At 45.4% G+C, this 20,054-nt stretch overlaps 1 protein-coding gene across 1 annotated transcript; it reads left to right on the plus strand.

The window, feature by feature from the left end:
* Positions 1-3,759: 3,759 nt before the first annotated feature.
* On the plus strand, positions 3,760-17,045 carry LOC309521690 (uncharacterized protein; the record flags this gene model as incomplete). The annotated part of the gene is made up of 11 exons (XM_082204402.1): positions 3,760-3,814; positions 5,218-5,522; positions 14,320-14,527; positions 14,642-14,673; positions 14,822-14,938; positions 15,078-15,157; positions 15,282-15,390; positions 15,484-15,567; positions 15,804-15,908; positions 16,218-16,269; positions 16,372-17,045. 11 exons carry the CDS (start codon positions 3,760-3,762, stop codon positions 16,395-16,397), a joined length of 1,173 nt encoding a protein of 390 aa, XP_082060528.1. The 3' UTR covers positions 16,398-17,045.
* Between the last annotated feature and the right edge of the window lie 3,009 nt (positions 17,046-20,054).

The following is a 20,054-nucleotide window of genomic DNA, read 5'->3' on the forward strand; positions in this document are numbered from 1 at the left end:
TGGGTTTGAAGAGGGAATGGTGCAGTCTGGCCTTTAAAAAAGGCTGTTTACGGTCTCAAGCAAAGTGGAAGGTGTTGGAACCAGTGTTTAAATGAAGCCCTTGTAAAACTTGGTTTTAAAAGGAGTGTGGCTGATCCATGCCTGTACACCAAGGGGACAGGCAACAAATATCTAATGCTCTTAGTCTTTGTTGATGATTTGCTTGTAGCAGGGAGTTCCACAGATGAGATCCAGAAGCTCACAAGTCAACTGGAAAGAAGTTTAAGCTTAAAGCCTTAGGGCCTGTAAGCAATTACTTGGGAGTAGAAGTAAGTTAGGAAGCTTCCTATTGAGCCAGAAAGAGAAAATTCTTCGTTTGATAGAGCAGTTTGGCATGGAAAACTGCAAGCCAGTTCAGACTCCCATGACACCAGATTTCCCAAAGACAGTGTGTGAGGATGAATTTGATCAGCCTGAGTTGTATCACTCAAAAATAGGATCACTGCTGTATTTAAGCCAGTGGTCAAGGCCAGACGTTGCATGTGCTACAAATGTTCTGAGCCAACGTGTATCTAAACCCAGTACTGCCAATTGGTGTGCTTTGAGAAGGCTTATCAGATATCTAAAGGGGACATTAAATGTATGTTTGAAGATATCTAGTACACAAGACGAAAAACTAGAAGTATTTGTTGATGCGGACTGGGGAAGCTGTATAGCTACTAGAAAATCTACAAGTGGAATGGTTATGATGTTTGCCAATTCCATAATTGGATGGAGGTCAAAGAAACAAGGATTTGTTGCGACCTTATCCTGTGAGGCAGAATATGGGAGCCTGTCGCTAGCATGCAATGAATTCATGTGGTTTATAAAGATACTAAAAGATCTAGATTGTAAAGTAGATTTGCCTATCCAAGTGTATGAAGATAGCCAATCGTGCATTGTGTTAGCGGGCTTGAAAATAATGAAATCCGCATCAAAACGTATTGCTATCTGTCAAGCAAATGTTAAAGATTGTGTACAGAATGGGGTAATCAAACTGGAGTATTGTCAATCACAGGATAACATTGCTGATTTGTTTACCAAGCCTTTGCCAGCAACATGCCATAATTAATTGATGACAAAACTAGGTTTATGTATATAGTGTACTGTATGTATGTATGTATGTATGTATGTATGTATGTATTTGACCTGTTGGGGTTTTTCGCATTTAAGAAACAGAAGGGGTGTCACGGCTAAAATGGCCGCTGTTTCTTTAATGCTTAAAAAAGCTGGGTCAGCATAAGTCAGCGGTCTGCACCGGGTTGTATATAGAGAGAGAAATGTTAGTTTGGTGTTGGGTTGGTTGGTTGGTTAGTGAAAGCTGGTAGTGTTGAGGTGTGTACAGTTGGCCAGTCGCTTTTGCACAAAGACTTTTAAGAATAAAAGCAGAAAGCACTCTGCAAGGATATTCTTGTGGACTCTTTTATGCCGACAAGGGTCTGAGGAGACAAAGGGAGGTCAGAACCCTTTCCTTTTTTTTACAAGCACTGACAGGGATCCCATCGGATGGCTTCAGGGGAAGACAAGGCTCCCGAGTAAACCCTACACAGATGCAGAGTGGAGTCCCTAAGATGGTTGGGTGGCATTTTGTAGGCCTCCTTCTGGCAACTCCAGCAGCCCAGCTGGTGCCTTATGCCTTGCTCTTCTTTCCTCTGGACCACCTCAGGGAGGCTGAGGGGGGAGGGTTTTGCCGTCTGGGCACAGGGCTGACACCTTTGCTTTTGCAAAAGACAGGACAGGGCAGGGGGCAGAGAGAGATCCGAAAATTATTAACATTATTTTGCCTCAAAAGATCTCACGGAATTTTAGGTTTTTCCATTCCTTAGGATATATGGTCTACTCCCTGTGTAACTCCACGTGTCAAGAAGAAAAAGAACTGGAAGAGAATGGAATAAAAATACAGTGGTGCCTCGCAAGACGAAAAGAATCCGTTCTGTGATTCTCTTCGTCTAGCGGTTTTTTCGTCTTGCGAAGCAAGCCCATTGACGGATTAGTGGATTAGCGCTATTAGTGCTATTAGAGGCTTATCGGCTTATCGGATCAGCTGATAAGCGGCTTAGAAAAAGGGGGGAGGGGAAAAAACCCGCAGGAACTCGCAATACATTTTCATCTTGCGAAGCAAGCCCATATGAGATTCGTTTTGCGAAACACCTCCAAAACGGAAAACTCTTTCGTCTAGCGAGTTTTCCGTCTTGCGAGGCATTCGTCTTGCGGGGCACCACTGTAAATATTTTTAATGGATTATGAATAAATGCACAATAAATTGTTACTGTCTTGAATTTCATTGTCTTATTGTCTTCCATTCATTGGGACACCTTTGTTGTTACAGCCTGAAATAGAATTAGCATTTTTTGCTGCTGCATCACTCTCAGGTTTACTCATCTTAAGCTTGTGGTCCACTAAGATCCCTAGGTTTCCCTACGAGCAAACCAGTGTCCCTCATGTTATATTGGTGCAGCTGGTTTTTCCTGAACCTTAGATTGGCTACAGGTCCTCTTTGCTCACCACCAGGGAGTGACCATGTCGCAGTCAGTGCTGTGGTAGATTTTACTCCAAAGTTGAAGTTGTTGAGCTTTTTTTAGAGTTGAAGTTGAGGGTTTTTTTTAGGATTTTACCCCACAAAATAAACTGCTACAGGGGCTGGATTCAACCGACCGGTGGGCCAGATTAGGCCCCGAAACAGACTTTGGACATGCCTGCCAGGGTTGGACTTAGACTCTCATCGTCTGGAGGGATGGCTCTCCGTGAGAGAGGAGCTTGCCTCCACTGGAGACAAGCAGTTGCGTTGCTGAGCCGCCCTGGCTCACCACAAGTGGGAGGAAATGTCCACAGTCAATTTAGGCACACCTGCACCACAGCTGAAAATACACATTTTCGAAATCTGTTTTGCCTGCTGAAACCCTGAAGCGTAGAACTATGGAGGGTCTGTTCACTGTTCTCACCTATCATTAGACCAGGACCACATATTCTGCCTATTAGTTTTTCAGATCTAGAGTCATGTTGCTCATTTAAAAAAAAAGCCCATGTTCAATGTTTAAGCATTGCATACAAAATGTGCTGACACTTCCTTCTATCATTGTTTCTTGTTGAAAATAAGGAAAATGCCTGTGGTTTCAGGGCATCGTTAGATTGCTACTGCACTCCAGCTAAACTTCACCTCTGAATGCAGCATACAATGCGCTTCGCTGATCAGCGATCCTACAAGTGAATAATAAAGGATATTCTAGCCTGTGTTCCTTAGTTTCAGGCACTCCAACACAGAAGCATACCCCACAAAGTGCAAAAATACTTTCTTCCAAGTAAATTGCCCTCAGATAGGAAAGTTGCACCCAGAATGATTGGCGGCAGCAACATAAAAGAAACGAGGCAGAAAAGAAAGCAGGGCAGAGATTAGCTGGAAGGGGCATAGGAAACAGCAAAGAACTGCAGTTAAGAGACAGGGGGAAAATTGGATAACCCAAAAGCCATATGGCCAAGCAAATCGCCACCTATTCTAATTGGTTGTGTAACCTTCACTGTGCCAGCTAGTAGAAAGGCAGATTTCATATGTAATCGGCATGTAATCCGATCAGTATAAACATCCTATGGTTTGTCTGAAAAAACTGAAGGAGCAAGTGAAAAAAGAGGCCGTTTTTGAGACTGGTGCAGATGGAGCTTCTTTTGCCACTGCAAGAATCTTATCTTCTTTCCCCAAAGTGCTAGGACTGAGCAGCAGAGGGCAGCCTGCACCTCCAAACCGACATGAGGAACTGCAGGAGGAGGAAGCTTTTAGGGGAGATTGCAAAGCCTGCCATGGGTACCAAGCGTAGTGTATACCACTCTCTTCCAAGAATCCCAGGAGCTGTAGTTTGCTTAAAGAGTGCTGGAACTGTAGCTCTGGGTAAGCCACAGTTCCCAGAAAGCAGGTGGGTGAGGGAGATATGCTTTAAATGCATCGTATGCCCTCTCATTTCCTGTTTTGTGAACCAGGGCTGGGGTACCTCTTTGAGCCTGAGGGGTGCCTTCCCTTCTGCACAAGCCGCCACACGCCAGGGGCAATCATGGGTAAAGCAATGATTGCAAAATTTACTTTTGTACAGTAGGATAGTTCAGGGGTCAGCAACCTTTGTCAGCCATGGGCCGGTCCACCGTCCCTCAGACCATGTGGTGGGCCAGACTGTATTTTTTGGGGGGGGGGGCTGGAATGAATTCCTATGCCCCACAAATAACCCAGAGATGCATTTTAAATAAAAGCACGCATTCTACTTATGTAAAAACACACTGATTCCCGGACCGTCTGCAGGCCGGATTGAGAAGGCAATTGGGACACATCTGGATTGAGAAGGCAATTGGGACACATCTGGATTGAGAAGGCAATTGGGTCGCATTCTCTGGAAAAGAAGAGGTGGTGGCAATGGCCGCTCATGTAGATGCCCTTTGAAAGGGGGCCAGACAAATTCACGGGAAGGAGACCTACCTATGGCAACTGGCACTCCTTCTATATGAAGCCTCCGCTGCCAGTACTGGTCTGCCACGGAATACTCTTTGCTGGGATGCAGCGCACGAAAACGAGAAGCCTAAGGTTACCAGGTGTCCCCGTTTCCCGGGACAGTCCCCAGATTTACAAATCAGTCCCCATACAAAATCCTATCACTCCTACTGAAGTTGAAAAGTGTCCCTGGATTCATTGGGGGGGGGGAATCTGGTAACCTTAGACAAGCCCCTCCTTTACTCCAGATTTCTTCCCACACTTCTGAAGGGGAAACGTCTGCTTAGGTTTTCAAGCCAAGCAGGCTCCCGTTCTGAGATTCCCGGCAAACTTCTCAGGCCTCCTCCATCGCAGCTCAGCTGCCCCACAGGTCAGATTGTACGTCAGCTTCGGTCTGCAGAAATGTGTGGGGTTGAACTGTACACATTTCTCACTGGTTTTATTCAGCCTTGGCCAAGGGAAAGTACTTTTACAGAAGAAGACAATGACGACACACAAACACACAGGCTGCATCCAGAGTACCCAAAAAGCTGCTACCCGATTGGCATCATTTAAACCAGAGGTGCTCCCATATTAAGAGGCAATTGCTGATAAGCTATTGGCATAATACACCCATGTCTAAGATCACTTTAGAATTTTAATGGGGGACCGCAGCCAGGCTAGGAAGGGCACACGAGCGGGGCGCAGCCGGGGTCCCTCTCCCTCTCCCTCTCCTTCCTTCCTCCACCAAGGGATCCCCTCGCTCCCCGCGCCTGCCCTCCGCCAAGAGCCGCTCCGGCCACTTACTCCGCCGCCGCCGCCGCCACCGCAGCTGCTCCTGCCCGGCAACCACGTGGGAGCCAAGGGAAGGGACAGCGGCAGCCGCGGAGGGGCGGAACGGGGCCGGCTTCGCGAAGGGGAGGAGCCCGGAGCTGGAGGGGAGGGCGAGCGCGCCGCGGGGCGGGCGGGGGAATGCGCGCTCCCGGGCATCGTCCCCCCGGCGAAGCGGCTGGAGCTGCGGGGGACCGGGACCCGTCCAGCTGCGTTGGCAAAGGTGGTGCGCGCTCAGATATTCTCCAGCGTTTCTCCCACGCAAAATAGGGACGTCCTGTCCCGTGATATTGTTATAAGAAAAAGAACAACTCCTTTTCGCTTATGGGGCTCCCAAGAGCTCATCTAGAGTCCTAACGGTAGGAGGAAATAACAGAGGCCAAGCAGAGAATGTTGAGAAGCAAAGCAGCTCGTGATGGACTATATGGAATTGGCAGAAATGACTGGCAAAACCCGAGACCAGGGAGAAGAAACGGTGGAGGAAGATTGGAAGGAATTCAAAGACTATTTGCAGAAATACTGTAAAATTAATGAATGTTAAAATGATGTTGGACTGAAAAGAATTGGTTTTGGTAATAAGGTTAATAAGAACAGGTAAATATAGATATACGGATGAAAATATATAGTTATAATAGGTTAAGATACAGAGTAAAGATAAATGAAAGAGGGTAAGGATTTGCTGAAAAGACTTTGAAAACGGGAATACAAAAGGGGAGGTGTGAGGAGGTCAAGGAAATAAGCAAATGAGCTTAAAGACACTGAAAATGGGTTTATCCTTTTTTAAAATATTTTTCCCCTTTTTTTATTTCTTAGTTATCTGGTTTTTGTATTTTGTACCATTTTCTTTTTCCCCCCTTTTTTTCGTCTTCTTTCTAGGTTGTTTTTTTGTTAACTTTCTCGTTAGCTTGTGTTTGTTAGTGTTTGTTTGTTTTCTTTTTATGTGTAATTTTTTGCATAATTTCAATAAATATTTTATAAAAAAAGAGAAGCAAAGCAGCTCGTAAGCCTGATCTTTCTTAAAGCTGTTGCAACAGGGTGCCCCCCCCACACACACACGAAGGGGGAGAGGGACCCAGAACAATGGTGGGCAAACTCCTATACGTATTAACTTTTGAAATTCCCAGCCCTGGTGCTCAAGACCACCCCCATACATATATCACAGAAGGGGTGTAACCCAAGACCACCCCCAATACCTCATACATCAGAGAAGGGGCTAGCAGGAAACCCCTGCGTGGGTTTACCTGGAGAGCCTGGCCATTCTTTTGTGATGATAACTACTTAATTTCGGAAATCTTAAATGTGCCCTTAAGACAGGATTTGAGAGCAAAAAGACAATGGGGAGACAATATTTGAGGTAAATTTTGAAGGGACAAAATGCTTTCAGGACTTTTACTGTGGGCTTCAGACGTGGTATATATATATGGGGGGGTGCTTGGTACATTTATGAACATTTATATATGTAAGACCTTAAAATCTTAGAACAATAATAATATTGGATGGATCACTGCAGATGGTGACAGCAGTCACGAAATTAAAAGACGCCTGCTCCTTGGGAGAAAGGCGATGGCAAACCTAGACAGCATCTTAAAAAGCAGAGACATCACCTTACCAACAAAGGTCCGTATAGTTAAATCCATGGTTTTCCCAGTAGTGATGTATGGAAGTGAGAGCTGGACCATCAAGAAGGCTGATCGCTGAAGAATGGATGCTTTTGCATTATGGTGCTGGAGGAGACTCTTGAGAGTCCCATGGACTGCAAGAAGATCAAACCTCTCCATTCTTAAGGAAATCAGCCCTGAGTGCTCACTGGAAGGACAGATCGTGAAGCTGAGGCTCCAATACTTTGGCCACCTCATGAGAAGAGAAGACTCCCTGGAAAAGATCCTGATGCTGGGAAAGATGGAGGGCACAAGGAGAAGGGGACGACAGAGGACGAGATGGTTGGACAGTGTTCTCGAAGCTACAAACATGAGTCTGACCAAACTGCGGGAGGCAGTGGAAGACAGGAGTGCCTAGTGTGTTCTGGTCCATGGGGTCACGAAGAGTTGGGCACGACCAAATGACTAAACAACAACAATATTGGATGATAAAAATAGTATAATATTAATGATATAATATAATGATAATAATTATTATTATTTTATTTATACCCCATCCATCTGACTAAGGCTGCCAGAGCCACTCTGAGTGGCTTCCAACATACATAAAAACATAAGACAACATTACGCACTTCCCTATACAGGGCTGCCTTCAGCTGCCTTCTAAAGGTTGCATAGTTACTTGATCTTTCTTGGCTCCAGGATCGCACGACTCCATGCCCTCACAACGTTTCTCTGATGAAAACAGGGACATCATAGCACACCCTCCAACATTTCTCCAATGAAAATAGGGGCATCCTAAGGAAAAGTGGGACTTTCCGGGATCAAATCAGAAACCAGAATGACGCTTGGAGGATCTGTACTCTCTCACACACACCCCTGCAGTGTCAACCAACAATCCACAGCTGAGGGTCTTTCTTAAGGTCAGCTGAATTTATTTTTATTTTATACCAGAACATACGCCTCAGTTTGTAGAGCATGAGACTCTTAATCCCAGGGTGGAAGCCGTGCCATGTTGGGCAAAAGGATTCTTGTATTTCAGAGGGTTGGACTAGATGACCCTTGTGGTCCTTTCCAACTTTACAAGAGCTGCTTAAAATGCTGCTAAGTTACCCATTCCTGCAAAACTCTGGAATCCACAGCTAACGGTCAACAGACACTGGTGTCAGTAGTGGGATACGAACCATGCTTCCATTCAGAGACCAGAACAGAGGCAGAAGTACGAATGGCTTTCTGCTGCTAATGCCAGCAGGCAGACGCAGCAATACAGAGTTTTGCTGCTTAGCAAGAGATTTGGGGAATTTGTGACCGTTCTTCACTGTGATCAGATTACACACTGAGTACTCGTCTCCCATTTACTGTGCAAGCAAGTCACCCAGGCCATAGCATGAGTACCTGCCAGCCATCTCATCCTAGGTCACCCCCTATGCAGCATCAGGCAGGTGAAGTCACTAACATAAAAAATATACCTACGGCGAATTCTGGGACTCCAGAATCCACAGATACCTGCACAGTCCAGCTCAGGTGTGGGGAACCTCTGGCCCTCCAGATGTTGCTGAACTCCTGCTTGCTGGAGTTGATGGGAGTTGCAGTCTAGCAAGAGCTGAGGTGGCTAAAGGTTCCCCACACCTCACCAGAGGAAAAGGATTCTGCATATGCTCAGGAGCACATTTGCCCTACGGTCTTTGAAATGCTACATCCCCCTTGGAGTTCAAGGATTTCTGTGCATGCTCCAGGACATTCAGCCAAGGTGCCAGAATTTTGATCAGCCAAAAGATAGCTGCTGCACTCTTGAGACACAACTTCTGCTGAAATTGCAGATAAATTTGCACTGGCTTCCTCGCCCTTTGAGACTATCTGAGGTGGGGACTGGAACAGGCCTGCCTCTTTGGGGACTTGTTAATTGATTTTAGCACTCCTTTGGAAAGAAGCAGGTATGTGCTCTTTGCGACTGGGCATATTTCCAAATGTGAATTTCGCAGAAAAACAACAGACTGTGAAGCATTCATGTGCCCCTGGCTCTGGAATTCATGTGCTCCCATGCCAGAGAGGTTTTATGAGCGAATTTGATGGTTCCTTTCCCCACTTAGGCCGGACAGGTCCGCAACATGCCTGCCTTTAATGTTATGGCCCACCATTAAACTTGCATGCACCACGAAATGTGCCCCCCACATGGAAAGAGCAGGCTGCATTTACCCTTTTCTCTCCCGATTTGAGTTCCACCTGAAAATTATGTGGCAGAAGTTACAAATGCTTTCAAATCCATGTCCTGCTTAATTCACTGAGTGCAGAAGGGTAGTGATATGATTAAGCCTCCCGCAGCAAACGTAGAAAAAGAGAGGCACCAAGCACCTTAGAAACAAATGGATTTATCGTGGCAGAGCCAGTCGTAGGGCTAGAGAGTTTGGGATCAGAGCATTCTGCAGGCGGAACAGCAGGTGCCTCCGAGTTCTGACAGAGGAGCATCACCACTCAGGAAGGGCCAGGTGGGGCCAGGTCCTGGGGGGGGGGGGGTTTGCCACAGTGACAAGGCTCCGCCCTCCTTTGTGACATCTCTTGCTTCTCCTTTAAAAGCCACTGACTTGCAGGCGGCCATTGTGGGTTAGTGAGGAGTTGAGGAGAGAGGTGGCGGTTTCAGTTGGTGTGGCAGTTGGTGTTGAGTAAGAGGAGGAGGAGGAGTGTTTTGTTCTTTTTGTTTTCTTATTTTGATTTTGATTTCATTTATTACTTTTATTTGATTTGATTTATTTTGATTTTCTTTTATTCTTTTATTTTAACACTTTTATTTATTTTAATTTATTTTTTGTTCTTTGTTTTAATTTTTTTGTTTTGTTTTTTTGTGCACACCTGTGGACGGCATGGGCAGACTGTAAGTAGCACCCCTTTCTCTTCATCTCCGGGGGGGGGGGTGTGTGTCACAAACTGGGAGGTTTTTCTGGTTTGTCCCTGTCCCTCCCTTGACCTCCACCTTACACCCATTCAGTGAAACAAAGAAAAATATATACATGGTCCTGTTTCCCAGCCAAGTTGAGGACCCCCTATTGTCCTGGCCAAGTCCCCAATCCATGTACGATAGGTTGGATCCACTCTGGTCCTTGAGATGGCTCCCTGTCTGGCACTCAGAGACCAGGAGGGCAGTGATGATCAGAAGGGTTGCTGTGTACGTGGTCTCATGCTTCAGGGATGATGGCTGCCCCTAGCCATGTCCCAAGTGCCTCCTCTGGTCGCCATCTTCCTTCTGAGCAGAAAAGAGTGTTTTAAGGCAGATCAAAGAAAAGGTTTTGCCAAAGAACAATCGCTATGGATGAAGAGGTAAAAGAAACAATGGTCAAATGGGCACAAGATATCGGCCATACTATATATTTAGAACAATGGGAGAAACTCTGTCGCGAGGATATTCGCTTTACCACCTGCTATACGATAAAGGAAAATTTGGTTAAAATGTTTTACAGGTGGTATTTAACACCAGTTAAACTCGCCAAAATTTATAAATTCAAATCCAACCTTTGTTGGAAATGTAACAAAGAACCTGGAATGATAATTCATATGTGGTGGGGTTGCAAGGAAATAAAGAAGTTTTGGGGAATAATACACGAGGAACTTAAGAAAATGCTAAACAAACCCTTGATAAAAAAAATCCCAAAGCTTACCTGTTTGGGTTGGTGGACAAAGCGAATATCTTCACGACAGATTTTCTCCCATTGTTCTAAATATATAGTATGGCTGATATCTTGTGCCCATTTGACCATTATTTCTTTTACCTCTTCATCAAATCATAGTCCAATAATAGTGTAAATTTTTGATAATAATTTCCTATTGTTTCGAAATATAATGGTGCTAAATAGCAATTGTTCTTTGGCAAAATTTTTGATCTGGCTCAAGCACACTTTTTAATTGTATATATTGCCAATTATCCATCCCATATTGTTTTAATTCTTCGTATGTTTTTAATTTTAACTTTCCTTGGTCTTCTTCCAGTATTTGTCTATATGTTGCCCAGTTCGGATTCATATTGTGTTTTTTAAATGCATGGGTTTCTAATGGAGAGATCCATAAAGGGATTTGTGGCTCTAATAGTTGTTTATTCCTAAACTTTAAAACTTTAAAGTTTATTCTAAACTTAAAGTTTATTCTAAACTTAAAACAATGAATTTCTGAGTATGTGCTTTTTGAAGCCATTATGTACCTTAACCTTCTCGTATGCTAGGTAGGTCTGCCATCCATACCTATTGTCAAAACTTTCTAGATTTAAAATACTAGTGTTTTCCAATATAATCCATTCTTTTAACCACACCAGACATTCTGCTTCATAATATAATTTTAGATTTCGTAATACCAGTCCTCCTCTCTCCCTTTTTGCTGTTAATAGTTTATACCTTATGCGTGGTTTTTTTGGTTTGCCATATGAATTTTGTTAGATCTTTTCTCCACTCATCAAAACAATTTTCTTTCATTATTATTGGTATTGTTTGGAACAAATATATCTTTTTGGGTAAAACATTCATCTTAATTATAGATATTCTCCCCAGTAACGTCAGCTTTAATCTACTCCTGGTTTCTAGATCTCTTCTATTTTCCTTCCAGGCTTTTTCATAATTGTTTCCAAATAGATTAATATTTTTCATCGTCAATTCTATACCAAAATATTTTGCTTTTGTAACAATTTCCAAACCCAATTTCTCCTGTAGTTCGCTCTTTTCTAATTCCTGTATGTTTTTTGCCATAAGTTTTGTTTTTGACATATTTATCTTGAAGCCTGCTACTTTCCCGAACTCATTCATTATCCTCAGTGCTTTCATTAGACTGTTTCCTGGCTCCTCAGGTGCTAATATAATATTGTACGCAAAAGCTCTAATTTTGAAAACATCCTTGCCTCATGTAATTCCCTTTATCTCTTTTTCTTTCTTTCTTTCTAAAATCAGGATTTCCAAAGTTAGTATAAAAAGGAACGGTGAAAGCGGGCATCCTTGCCTGGTACCTTTCTCTAGATTTCAAGGATCCATCTTTTCACCATTTATTATTAAACATCCCTGCTGGTTTTCATATATTGTGTTTATTGCTCTGCAGTAGTTTTCAGCAGTCCTACTGTTTCTGCTACTTCCTGAAGGAACGATTTTGATAGGTTATCGAAAGCCTTCTCGGCATCTGTTAACATAAACGCCACTTTTTTGTTGGGTCTCATTTCCAAATATTCAATTAGATCAATTACTATTCTCGTATTTGCTTTTATATGCCTATTTGGGAGGAATCCTACTTGCTCTTGGTCTATTACATCTTTTAGGACCGATTTCAGCCTATTTGCTAATATCCCCGCGAACAATTTATAATCATTATTTAATAATGATATGGGTCTGTAATTGTTAACTCATTCTCTAGCTGTGCTTTGTTTGTGAATTACAGTGGTGCCCCGCAAGACGAATGCCTCGCAAGACGAAAAACTTGCTAGATGAAAGGGTTTTCCGTTTTTTTAGTCGTTCCGCAAGACGAATTTCCCTATGGGCTTGCTTCGCAAGACGAAATGTCTTGCGAGTTCTTGCGAGTTTGTTTCCTTTTTCTTAAAGCCGCTAAGCCGTTAATAGCCGCTAAGCCGTGCTTAGCAAGATGGAAAAACCGCAAGACGAAGAGACTCGTGGAACGGATTAATTTCGTCTTGCGAGGCACCACTGTAATACAATATTGGCTTCTTGCCATGACTTTGGTATTTTTCCTTCTTGCATGATCTCGTTCATTAATTTTTTTAAAGGCATTGTTATAGCATCTTCTAACCTTTGGTAGTGTATCGCGGATAGTCCATCTGCACCTGGAGCCTTCCCCAGTTTAAGATTGGAAATGGCTTCTTGTATCTCCATTGTTGTTACTGGTGCGTTTAGCTGCTTCCGTTTGGTTTCACCTATTTTGGGGATTTGTTTTCCTTGAAGATATTTTATAATTTGTTGTCGAGTTTCTGCACCTTTTTTATATAGATTGGTGAAGTCAATCAATCAATTTCTTTATTCGACCGATAGTCAGAATTAAAACATTGCACAATAATTATAAACTATAACATCATAGGAGATACAGATTGGTGAAGTATTTTACAAAGCATTTATTTATTCTTTCTTCTGCCACCACTGTTTTTCCTTCATATACTACTTTATTTGTCTTTCTCTTTGTCTTTTCTTTATCTGCCACGCAAGTAATTTACCTGGTCTGTTTCCAAATTCAAATGATTTCTGTTTCATCATTTAAGAGTGTTGAGAGCTGTGTTTGTAATATTTTAATGGTTTGGTTTGCAATCTCTTTTTTGGTGTTTTCGCTAATAATTTTTCTTGTTTGCCTATTTCTTCTTGTAAATGCTTGATTTTAGCCTCTCTTATTCTTTTTTGTATTATGTTTTGTTTATACAACATGTTTTTAGATTGGCCTTGAGATAGTCTTTAAACCTCTTTTGTTGGCCACCAGCATTACACCTTCCATTTTTAAGTTTGGAATAGAGTCGTTGCTTTGGAAGACAATCATCAGGCATCCGCACCACATGACCAGTCCAACGAAGTTGGTGTTGAAGAATCATTGCTTCAACACTGGTGATCTTTGCTTCTTCCAGGACACTGGTGTTAGTTCGCCTGCCTTCCCAAGTGGTGTGTCACATTTTTCGGAGACACCATTGATGGAATCTTTCAAGGAGTTGGAGATGGCGTTTATAAGTGGTCCATGTTTCACAAGCGTACAGTTGGGTTGGTAGTTCAAGAGCCTAGACTGAAACTTGAAAGACTAGTTTCAATGGACCAAGAATGCTTTTCATGGCTGGTTCTGACTTTCCCCTTTTCCCAGTGGGAATTCCTACTTGTAGAGCAGAAGCCATGGCTGGTCGGCAGCTGCAGTGCCTGTGTGCTTTGTTCTGTTGTTGTTGTCAGTGCTTTGTGCTGGAGGGCACTGTTTCGTGGCGCTCATTGGTTGCTGTTGGATATTTGGATAGTCTGAGCGGATTGGTTGAGCGCCTTGCGAGCAAAAGGCTCAGCCTTCATTAGGGCAAATGTTCTACCCTTATTTATGGCAGCCTTTGGAATAGAAAAAGGAAAGGACTGTGTCAGGATGTCTTTTGTGGGGACATTTGCAGACGTGAAGGTGTTGATCTGGGGTACAGTCGGAGTGGGGCATGGTACCTGCTGGAGGGCGAAACCCCCCGCCACCCTTTCCAAAAATTCTGGTAACAATGCTTCATGAAATTTATACACTGCTTGACTGCATGAATGAGGGGGCCAGGCTCTCTGGGCCCTGACATGGCGGTAGCTCTTGAACCCAGAGCACTTGGGACCTCCTTTCTCTCTCTGCCAGCCCTTCATGCTTTGGGCTGCCTCTTTCAGGCTCTGGTGATGCCCCTTCAGGTCACTGAACTGCAGAGAGATGGAAGGAATTGGTCAGAGTGGGCCGGCAAGGATCAATTAGGCTCCACATACGTATTTCTGTTCTGCCAATTCTGCAGTGGTTCACTGTTTTCTCCAGACTCCCCTCCTCACCCCCCAAGAATTGGGGCTGCCAGCATCTGAGTCACTCTTTCCGCTCATCTCTTCTAGGATCAGGTGCTTAAGGCGCCTCTTCAGGCGCTGCCACAGGGTGGCCCCCCAGCCAGACACAGAGCAGCCCGTGGCACCAGGTAAGCCAGTAGCCCTCCTTTTTTGGACAGAGGAGGGCAGGGATGGGCATGGGGGGCAACTGGTCCAAGAATGCAAAAGAGGACTCACCTCTTCCCCTGTCCTTCTGTTTGCAGTGCTGCTGCGGTTCAGCATCCCAGCCCCAGGGGTAAGTATTGGAGAAAACAAGAGCAGGGACTGGATCCCTCAGACCTGCCCCCGCTGTCCTCTGGGCTCTTTGCCCCTCATTCTGCACTCTCAGATGCGGAGAAGCCCTCCCCTCACGAGGAACTGACAGCCTGACTTTTGCATTTCAGCTGCTAGAGGATGAACAGCTTTACATCCTGGGGGTCATCAACAGCTGCCAGGCAGCTGAGCTCAGGGGGTGCCGATCCCTGACGTGCTCCAAGGAGGAGACAGCCCATAAAATTCTGGTGAGTGGTGGGGGGAAGGGGTTGTGCATCTGTGGGGAGGAGGACCCTGCTGGCTTAGGCCATGGGGTTGCCATTCCCCTGCAAAGCCAAGCCTGGTGTTTGGGGTCAGAGCTGATTTTCCTCCTCTGTTCTCTTCCAGGACATCTTGGGGCCCTTGGAGCACTTCAGGGATCGGCCCCTGACCTTGGCCCTTGCCTTGGAGGCCCTCCTCCAGCTAAGGTGAGTGGGGTCTTTGGCGTCCATGGGGTTGTGGGTGGGTGGGGCAGAACTCCAGGGGGAAAGAGCAGGCGGGAGGGAGAAAGGGGCAAGGGAGACTCTAACCCTCTCCCTTTCATTTCTGCAGCACGATGAGGCCCAGATTCACCACTGACATGATTAGTGCCATACTGCACAGAATGTTGGAGGCTGTGTTGTGTGGGGCCAAAGAGGAGGAGGAGGAGGAGAAGAGAGAAGTATGTCCTTTGTTTTGACTTCCCTTCACAGGCTCTTTCTTCCTCTTCATCACACCCTTGCAGAATCCAACTCTCTTCTCTCTTTTCCCGCAGGAACTGAAGAGGCACTACCGGCTTCTGCTGGGCAGTCTTCTCATGGAGACACCCAACCCTGGCACCCTCCTCCAACTTCTAAGTGTAAGTGTCCCTATGGCATCCGGGGTGATTTTAGGCTTGTCCCCCCCCCCCCGTCCCTTACCCAATGGACTGCCCCATTTCTGGGGCACAGAGCCTGTTTGGCCCCCAATTTGGTCCAAGACCAAAGCTGGCAACCCCTCATGGTCCAGAAGTACCAGGGACTCCGTGGTGGGGGCAGTGGGGGCCGCTTTGGGCCAGACTGGCCCCTGACTCTGAAATGCTCTTTCCTCCTGCAGGACCTCAGAGGATATGCCCTGGGGGAAAGTGGGGAGGCACAACAACTTGCGGCCAGCAGCATCTCTTTGCTGCTGGCCATTGCCAGGAAATACCCCAAACTCAGAGTAAGTACCTTGCCTTCTTCTATTCATTTCTTTGGTTACTTCCATCCCCCCCAAGATCACATCCCCAAGTGATCTTTAGCGCAGAATTTGCGGGGGGTGTCCCTGGGGGCCAGGATGAGGCCAGAGGCTTTTACTGCCCCCTTTCCTGCTGCTGCCCTTCCACCTCTGCCCAGGAGGCTGCAGGGCCCAGGGAGGTCCTCTGGAACAAGGGACTGGGCCCAAGACAGAGGGAGACCTGTCCTTCCTGGCTTGGCGCTGCTTCTGTGCTCTCTTGCTCCCATCTGACCCCGATTTTTCTCTCCCCTGCAGATGACAGTCATTCGGCCGGAACTGGCGTGCTTCCGCCGGAAGCCAAAAGAAGGTAAGCCCCACACCTTGGAGACAGCGCCCTTTGACTAAAGGCCTGTGGGGAAATCTCATTTTCATTTGCATTTGCATTCTCTTCTCATTCTCTTCCATCCAGATGACATCCTCATTGAGGATTTGTAGCCGTAACTGTCTGCAGCGACACTGGAGCGGCCAGGATCTGAGGATCAGGAAAGCACTCAGCGTCGGCTACTGGAACAGTTTGAACTGCTAGAGCACCACAGTAGGCGACTCACAGAGCGGCTACACCAGTTGCAGAGCCAGGCGGGACCTGAGGGTCAACAGAGGCAGCAGCTAGAAGCTGGTGAGTGCCAGCCAGGACTGTCCAGTCGGACTCTAAAGATTAGAGAGTCAGGAGAGATTGCTGGAGACCCCACAGAAGGGGCTCAGCAAGCACCAGCAGAGATGGCAGATTTCCAGTCTTCCCAAGTTGTAAATATTGGGGGAGGCATCCCTTTTGAACTTCTCTCAGAAAGCAACTGGCTGAGTTGGTCAATAAAAATGCAGCAGTTGTTAAGGAGAGATGGACTATGGGACTGTGTTGAAACTGAGGTTTTGAGACGGGACTCTACTGAGAAAAGACGGCTGGATGAAAGGGCTCGTGCCCAAATTATGCTGTGTTTGAGCAACTCTCAGTTATTGCATGTAGCAAATGCCAGCACAGCGTTTGAGTGCTGGAATTTATTAAGGGCAATGCATGTCAGAGAAACTGCTGGAACTATAATTTCTCTGACCAAAAGGCTGTTCAGGACTGTTATGAAAGAAGGTGAGAGTTTGGCAACTCATCTTCAAACACTGAAACAGAGAGGTAAGCGTTAGGATGAAACTGATCAAACCTACATTATCCTTTCAAGTTTGCCTGAAAGTTGGTTGCCTGTGATTAACAGCATAGAGAGTATGCGTCCCCGAGATCTGACCCTTGAGTATGTGGTTGGAAGATTGACCGAAGAAGCAGAAAGAAGGTCAGACAGAGAGGCTGAACTCCAAGAGCGGAGGAGTTACAGCCGAGGGGGCCAGCAGCAGAATCTGCCAATGGGGCAACGCCAAGTTTGGGACTTGGGCATGGCGGTGAGGAGATGCTATAGATGCCACCAACCCGGGCATCTCCAACGTCAATGCAGGGCAAGACTTCCAGGAGACGACATGGAGCAGAGACAGCAATTGATGCAGCAATGTAAGCAGAAGGGGTTCTCTTCAGGGAAGAAGAAGACGCGTTCTGCTCATCTTGTGTCTGCATTTTCTCGAGAGGAGAGGAAGATACCTCGAGGAACATGGTTGCTGGACTCTGGTAGCAGCAGGATTATCTGCAACAGTCGGGAGGACTTTAAGACCCTGGGGAAGCCAGCTGATGGAAAAGACTCAATCTATCTTGCTGATGGTCATAGAAGCAAGATTGATGGCCAGGGAACATGTTTCCTGCAGTGCTTCAACACTACTCTACCAGAGACTCTGTTTGTCAGCAGTTTGGACTATTGTTTACTGTCTGTAAGCTGTTTGATTAATGCAGGGTATAGTGTTAAGTTCACGCAGGATGGTTGTCTGATAAAGAATGGAACTCAGGTATGTGGCCATGCAAAGTTGGAAAATGGGTTATATGTAATGCAGGTCAAGCCTGTTAAAGCAGCCCAGGTGGTTCAGGATAATTTGCCAGTTCATAAGGGGTGTGTGTGTATGAACTGCACAGAAAACTGGGTCACGTCAATTTCCATGTGCTTTCAGAGATGCAAAAGGTGTGCAAGAACCTAAAAGTAAATAGCTGTAACAATTTGGAGTATGGTTGCGACGTAAGGGGATCACTCACCGTTTGACTAACCCTTATAGCCCTGCTGAAAATGGTCTGTGTGAAAGACGTGGGGCTGTAATACAGTCAGTAAAGGATTGCGTGCTAGTGGATGCAGGATTGGGTAACAACCATAGGCTGTGGGGTGAGGCTTTCCTTACAACAAACTTTTTGATTAATAGAACCTAGTCTAGCTCTATAAAAGATATTCCTTATCGTGTGTTGTTTGGGAAAGAACCAGAGTGGACAATGCTCCATAACTGGGGTTCTTGGGCACATGTAAATATCCCCAAAGCTCAGCGCCAGAAAGGGGGCGCTAGAGCGCAGAGACTGCAGTTTGTGGGATATCAGCCCTATGGCAAAGAGTGGTGTTTCAATTTACGCCCAGAACGCGTGGTTCTGTCACAAAGTGCAGACTTTGCTGACCAGGACAGATGGACTGCGATCCATGCCAACCCAGATTGCCTACTGCTTCTGCAAGTAAGAGAAGAGGCTTCTTCTCAGCCATTGGCAACACAGGAGCAGGATGAGGAGGAGGCACAGATTTCCCCAAAAGATGTGGCAATAGATAATACTTCTCTAGAGGAAGAGGAAGAAGGGCCAGAGATAAGGAAGGAAGAAGAAGTAGTTGTGCCTAGGCACTCCCAGCGTTCAAACAAAGGTGTACCTCCTCAGTGTTTGACCCTAGGAGGAATGAAAGTATGCAGTGTGAGTTGTGTGGAACCACAAAGTTATGATGAAGTCTTACACTTATCCCCTGGGGAACGTGCTTTGTGGGAACAAGCTATGAAAGAAGAAATGGACTCTTAAACATAACAAAGTGTTTGAGGTCATAATGCCGCCACCTGGTGGCGGAGTGGTGTCATGCAAGTGGGTTTATCAAAGAAAAACCCTTGCATCTGGGGAACCACGTTTTTGAGCCAGATTAGTAGCCAGAGGGTTCACTCAGATTAAAGGGGAGAGTTATGATGAAGTGTTTTCTCCAACTGTAAAGAGTGAAACTTTTCGTTTAATGCTCTCTATTGCTGCTGCAAGACAATTAGCAGTGCACCATTTTGATGCTGATACTGCATATCTGCATGCAAATTTAGACCATGAAGTGTTAATGAGACAACCCCCTGGGTTTGAAGAGGGAATGGTGCAGTCTGGCCTTTAAAAAAGGCTGTTTACGGTCTCAAACAAAGTGGAAGGTGTTGGAACCAGTGTTTAAATGAAGCCCTTGTAAAACTTGGTTTTAAAAGGAGTGTGGCTGATCCATGCCTGTACACCAAGGGGACAGGCAACAAATATCTAATGCTCTTAGTCTTTGTTGATGATTTGCTTGTAGCAGGGAGTTCCACAGATGAGATCCAGAAGCTCACAAGTCAACTGGAAAGAAGTTTAAGCTTAAAGCCTTAGGGCCTGTAAGCAATTACTTGGGAGTAGAAGTAAGTTAGGAAGCTTCCTATTGAGCCAGAAAGAGAAAATTCTTCGTTTGATAGAGCAGTTTGGCATGGAAAACTGCAAGCCAGTTCAGACTCCCATGACACCAGATTTCCCAAAGACAGTGTGTGAGGATGAATTTGATCAGCCTGAGTTGTATCACTCAAAAATAGGATCACTGCTGTATTTAAGCCAGTGGTCAAGGCCAGACGTTGCATGTGCTACAAATGTTCTGAGCCAACGTGTATCTAAACCCAGTACTGCCAATTGGTGTGCTTTGAGAAGGCTTATCAGATATCTAAAGGGGACATTAAATGTATGTTTGAAGATATCTAGTACACAAGACGAAAAACTAGAAGTATTTGTTGATGCGGACTGGGGAAGCTGTGTAGCTACTAGAAAATCTACAAGTGGAATGGTTATGATGTTTGCCAATTCCATAATTGGATGGAGGTCAAAGAAACAAGGATTTGTTGCGACCTTATCCTGTGAGGCAGAATATGGGAGCCTGTCGCTAGCATGCAATGAATTCATGTGGTTTATAAAGATACTAAAAGATCTAGATTGTAAAGTAGATT

Source organism: Podarcis vaucheri, assembly GCF_965113315.1.
Source record: "Podarcis vaucheri genome assembly, chromosome: 16".
In the NCBI taxonomy this organism is placed as follows: domain Eukaryota; kingdom Metazoa; phylum Chordata; class Lepidosauria; order Squamata; family Lacertidae; genus Podarcis; species Podarcis vaucheri.